General features: G+C 48.5%; 1 protein-coding gene across 6 annotated transcripts in view; it reads right to left on the reverse strand.

Annotated features, from left to right (window-relative positions):
• The window catches only part of ZNF418 (zinc finger protein 418), a 30,925-nt gene extending 25,207 nt beyond the window's left edge, over positions 1-5,718 (reverse strand). For 5 of the 6 annotated variants that reach the window (XM_031659340.1, XM_031659338.1, XM_031659337.1 and 2 more), the window contains exons 1-2: positions 3,979-5,718; positions 833-962 (exon numbers count right to left, since the gene is read on the reverse strand). In XM_031659340.1, coding sequence (XP_031515200.1) covers positions 833-962; positions 3,979-4,011 — 163 coding nt within the window. In that variant the 5' untranslated portion in view covers positions 4,012-5,718. The remainder of the gene's footprint in view (positions 1-832; positions 963-3,978) is intronic. The other variant, XM_031659343.1, reaches the window with a different exon arrangement.
• Positions 5,719-6,000: the final 282 nt, after the last annotated feature.

Below are 6,000 nucleotides of genomic sequence, written 5' to 3' on the forward strand. Positions count from 1 at the left end.
GCCACATCACTGGATTCCCTATCCTCTTCCTCTTGCCAATATGTGCTGGGTAGTTTTCAGCAACAGTGGCTCTAAACATGACAACACACAGGAAAGAAAACTAATTACTAAAAACAATTTCTAAGGAGGGTCTTGCCTTTGGTCTATGTAGGCAGTGACAATATGAGTGATGGCAATTCCTGCCACAGGCAGGCATCAAGTAATGTCAGCCAAAGGAAGGAAGTAGAACCTGGACACACAGGAGTCTCAGATCTGGACCAAGTCAAACAGCAACGAGGGGACAAGCAAGGTGAAATGCATTAGATTGTTATGAGACACCTGACTCTGACTCCTTCCCTGAGAGTCTGCAGCAAAGCAGGTATTGGGACTGCTCAAGGAGAGAAGGTAGTACACAAACCTCAGACTTATGAACCACAAAACCTACCCAGAGAAGTAGAGAAGGAAGCTGTGCCCAGGGTCCCGATATGATGAAAACAGTCTTGCCAATGGGAAACAAGGGGAAGGGCAGAGACTTATTCAAGAAATAGGGGAGCTGTAATCCCAGCACTTTGGGAGGCCGAGACGGGCAGATCACGAGGTCAGGAGATCGAGACCATCCTGGCTAACACGGTGAAACCCCGTCTCTACTAAAAAAAAACCAAAAAACTAGCCGGGCGAGGTAGCGGGCGCCTGTAGTCCCAGCTACTCGGGAGGCTGAGGCAGGAGAATGGCCTGAACCCAGGAGGCGGACCTTGCAGTGAGCTGAGATCCAGCCACTGCACTCCAGCCTGGGCGACAGAGCGAGACTCCGTCTCAAAAAAAAAAAAAATAGGGGAGGGTGTGAGGAACTTACCCAGGGAGGATATAAGTACCCAGTTCTCCAGCATCACATCATGGTAAAGGCATCTCTGAACCTCACTAAGGAGACTCCATTCTTCCTGGGAAAAGTTCACAGCCACGTCTTCAAATGCCACAGTGCCCTGCTATGATGGTAACAGATGAAACCACAAACAGTTCCTATGCTGAGGTACCACAATCCACCTCTCCCATATCCCCACCCCCTTGCCCCTCCTCCTCCCAAGATCCTCAGCACAGAGGAGAGACTAGTCCACTGGTGCCTTTGTCTCTTTGTGAGCCCACGGGTCACTCAGTATAGCCATCAGCAATTAAGAAGTAGGGGGAAAATAGGGATCTATGCTGCACTTTTTTTTTTTTGAGACAGAGTCTTGCTCTGTCACCCAGGTTGGAGTGCAGTGGCATGACCTTGGCTCACTGCAACCTCTGCCTCCTGGGTTCAAGCAATTCTCTGCCTCAGTCTCCCGAGTAGCTGGGATTACAGGCACCCACCACCACTTCTGGCTCATTTTTGTATTTTTAGTAGAGACAGGGTTTCACCATCTTGGCCAGGCTGGTCTTGAATTCCTGACCTCATGATCCACCGCCTCGGCCTCCCAAAGTGTTGGGATTACAGGCATGAGCCACTGCACCTGGCTATGCTGTGCTCTTAACATAAAAGGGTCCACCCCCTCCTGACAGCCAATGCCTCTGGTATATCCGAGCTCACATAAAGCCCAATGCAGTTGCCTGAGTCCATTAGACACACTCCCTCTCTAAATATACATCCTTCTTTTTTTTCTGAGACAGAGTCTCACTCTTGTTGCCCAAGCTGGAGTGCAGTGGTGGGATCTCAGCTCACTGCAACCTCCACCTCCCGGGTTCCTGCGATTCTCCTGCCTCAGCCTCCCAAGTAACTGGGATTGCAGGCACCTGCCACCACACCTGGCTAATTTTTGTATTTTTAGTAGAAATAGGGTTTCACCATGTTGGCTAAGCTGATCTCAGGTGATCTACCCTCCTGATCTCAGGTGATCTACCCGCCTCGGCCTCCCAAAGTGCTGGTATTATAGGCATGAGCCACCACACCCAGCCTTACACATTATTCTTTAGACACAGGCACATGCCATGGCCACCCCAATGTGACATCCCCCAACCATCAGCCTCTTTTGAGCCTTAACACAAATTATAGTTTTGGTTTCTTTTAGTTAGGTTCTCCTTTGGTCGCCCAAGCTGGGGGGGGGGGGAGTGTGATCATGGCTCACGGAAACTTCAAACCCTTTTTTCCCAGGCCTCAGCCTTCTGTGGAGATGGGATCTTAACATGTGCAACATCAACCACTTTCTTTTAAGAGATGGGGTCTTGCTAACTTGCCCAGGCTGATCTCAAACTCCTGGCATCAAGCAATTCTCCCACCTCAGCCTCCCAAAGTGCTGGGATTACAGCATGAGCCTTGAAGCCTGCTCAACAACTTAAAGTATTTTAATCCCCTTCTTTTCCTTCTACTGCTCTGAGTGGGATTCACCCCTTAGGGTTATAGTGTTGGGGAAACAACTGATACCTGAGAGTACAGATGCCATTAACAGCAATTTCAAAATCAAATAACTCACAGCCTGGCAGACAGGGCCACATGGGGGTGCACTGTGGACAACAGAGGGAAACCAGGGACTGTGTTATGCACACTTTGTAGGATGAAGAGGGTGTGACAGCCCCTGATTTCTCAAGAGGGTTCCACTGACTTGCTTAAATAATTCTGAGTAGAAATGGAATTGAAACCCAGAACAAAGTATAATAATCAGAAACTGCCTGATCCCTTAATGAAAAGTGTTGTTAGGCCAGGATATATTACCCAATAGAACAGAGTGGGAAGGGGGTTTGCGCTCAGGCCATTTGAGGTCATACAGTATCACCATATATTAAGGTGGCCCATCACATTGGGCTTTCATTTTTGGCCTTATGCCACAATGTGGCTGACAGAATTCACAGTATGCTTGGCAAATTCAAATAGGATCCAATATTACCACAGAATTCTCATGGTTCCCAATAGCAATGCAGTTCCCAAGTCATTCTGTGAAAGCCTTCTTGCATGGCTCCACACCCCCACAGAACCAGGTGTGGCTTTAGATATCCATGACCCTATTCCAGGATATCACAAGCTAGAGAACATGTGAATGGAGAATAAAGCCAGTGAGGGAATGGAACACCCTCCAGTTCCCTCTGTAGGTTTTTTTTTTTTTTTTTTTTTTGCCAGAGTTTCGTCTTGTTGCCCAGGCTGGAGTGCAATGGCTCACCGCAACCTCTGCCTCCCGAGTTCAAGCAATTCTCCTGCCTCTGCCTCCCAGTAGCTGGGATTACAGACATGCGACACCACGCCCGGCTACTTTTGTATTTTTGTTAGAGACGGGGTTTCTCCATGTTGGTCAGGTTGGTCTCGAACTCCCGACCTCAGGTGATCCGCCCGCCTGGGCCTCCCAAAGTGCTGGGTTTACAGGTGTGAGCCACCTCACCTGGCCCCCTCAGTGGGTTCTTTAAGTGCTTCTGCAGCCAGTAGTGTCTGAGGGGAAGGCAGACATTACAAAGGGGATCTGATAAGCTCAGGTCTCCTTGAACCTGTTCTTATCGCTGGAGCCAGGTGACCTCGGAGTGGTTGTCTGACCTGCGTGTCTCAGTGCAAAATATCATCTCTACCACCTACGTGATCTATCAACAAAGGAGTCAACCTCCCAGAACCCCAAGGTCCTCACTCCCTCTACTGTGTTCTTCCTTTGGCCTTTGGGAAACACTGAAAGCCTGGACTTGGATCGCATCCCTCCTTTCTTCGAAACTCTCCATGGCTTCTAGCGTCTTCACAGTGAATACACAGCCCCCAGCCCGCTCTTCCAAAAGAAGCTTCGCCTCACATACTGTTCCCTACGGGCGCCTGTGGACCTCCGGTTCCATCCACCCGGGTCCGTTCAACTCCAGGCCATTGCCCGCGCCGGTCCCTGTGCCTGTCGCTCTCCCCACCGCTTCCCATAGGTGTCAGAAACAGGGACCTCTCCCGCGAACGCCTCAGTATCCCGACGCCGGGTCCGCGCTGCAGACCTGTGAACAGTCGCCGCTCCCTCGCTGCTTTAGGACTCGGGTTAGGATGAGGTGACCTGAGGGCAGGGAAGGCACAATTACCTGAGCCGGGAGCCTCCGTGCGGCCGCCGCCATCCGAGTACGTGGGGAAAGCACGGCCGGGAGAGGCGGGCGCCGTTACAGGGCCTACGATCCGCCTCTGTGCGGCGACAAGGACTCTTCTCCAACTTCTGGGTTCAAACACCGCGGTTCGGACCCACAGCTCCAGCGCCTCTCACCTCACGAACCGCACACACACCCCCAACATTAACCAAAATGGCCGCTACCAGTGAACGCTGAGATCCCGCCACTACGTTACGTGCGCACCCAGAAACGCCTTTATTCTGAGCCCTTACTGGTTCTGTAGCGCTGTCATTCAATGTAGAGCTTTCTGGGTAATGTAGTTCCCCAGGTTCCAAGGTAGTAAAGCTGCCGCTTCCCAAAGGCGCTTGTGCAGAGAAGTCCCAGCTCCACCTCAGGGGGCTCATTAAAGCGCGCATCCTTTTAGGGCAGAGGATGGTCTCGCCCCTCCTTAGAGGCTATATTGAGATTCCTGGGGAATCCCTGTTTGTAACTGACCACCCAAGTGTTTACAAAAATATTAATTCACATTTTTGGAAATTTAAGCTCCCAAGCGCTAAAAATATTGTGAATGCTCCCAAAGGCTATAAATCCAAATTCGTGTATCACTTTATACAATCGTTTAGACACAAAATGCCTGCACTGGAAGCAGAGACTGATAAACATTACTGTGTTTTAATTCACATGAATGCACTCTTGTTACCGGATGGAAAGTCTTGACTGTGAATTGTCCAGGTTGTTGGTGCATTGAACAAAGAAGTGAACAAAACGCACAAAAAAAGCAACGAAAGAAAGAACCAATGAAATCGATTTATTGAGGGGTAAGTACACTCCACAGAAGTGGAATGCAGGTGTGGAAACAGGCGACCAAGGGGCTCAAGAACCCCGATTACAATGTTTTTTAGGGTTTTATTAGGTTGCTGCAAAAGTCATTGCGGTTTTTGCCATTAATAATAAGCTAGAATTTTATAATACCCCAAAGAGCTCTTTAAAGGCTTCCAAGCCTATGAAGGATTGGTGCACAACCAATCAGGCTGAAGTGGAGACTTCTGTCTTGTTATCACAGGAGTGAGGATGTGGCCTGTGTGCGGCCTCATCTTGCCTAGAACTAGCTGCCCCTGCTGTTCTTTTGCTTATGCTTTCATCCTTGGTTCCCCTAATTCCCTATTCTCCCGCCTCACTCTGAGGCATTAGAGTTGGTTTTTCAGTCTGCCAGGAACAAAACAGAACTAATCCAGATAGGACCATGCCAAGGAAGATAGAGGAGAGGCTAAAGCAAGAGTACAAAGGTGAATCAGTCGTTCCCACGGAAAAACAACTCTCCCGCTTATGTAGTCAATTATCGTGTCCAATTCATTGAGCAAAACATTATTCATGTAATGTCCCTTCCTTGGTATTCTAACTTATATTTTCAACCCATTTTAGGAACTTGAAGTCAGTCTCAGGTAAAGAACAATGAGAGAAATCCCAGTTTGGTATTGGCAATGGCAGTGATGATCTCCACCTGGAGACATTGGGCGTCTGTTAAATTATCGAGCTTGTATCTTTCCTGGGAAGTGATTATCATTTGTTTCTCTTGTGACAGCGGGGAGTGTTCTGCATGAGGAACTAATATGACACCAGAAAGAGGTGAAATGCCAGTTACAGAAACTTATTACCAACGACTGTCTAATAAATGTGATGACAGAAATAGCCCTATTGAAATATTAGTGGCTGGTGACAAAAATTTACACTTCACAAAAGTTTTTTCCTTTTTTTTTTTTTTTTTTTTGAGACAAAGTCTCGTTCTGTCCCAGGCTGGAGTGCGGTGGCGCCATGTCGGTTCACTGCAACCTCCGCCTTCTGGGTTCAAGCGATTCTCCTGCCTCAGCTTCCGGAGTAGCTGGGATTACCGGCACAACGCCACTGTGCCCAGCTTATTTATTTATTTATTTATTTATTTATTCATTCATTCATTCATTCAATTCATTCATTCATTCATTTATGAGACAGAGTTCTGTTCTT

This window comes from Papio anubis, chromosome 20 (assembly GCF_008728515.1).
Source record: "Papio anubis isolate 15944 chromosome 20, Panubis1.0, whole genome shotgun sequence".
Taxonomy (NCBI): Eukaryota; Metazoa; Chordata; class Mammalia; order Primates; family Cercopithecidae; genus Papio; species Papio anubis.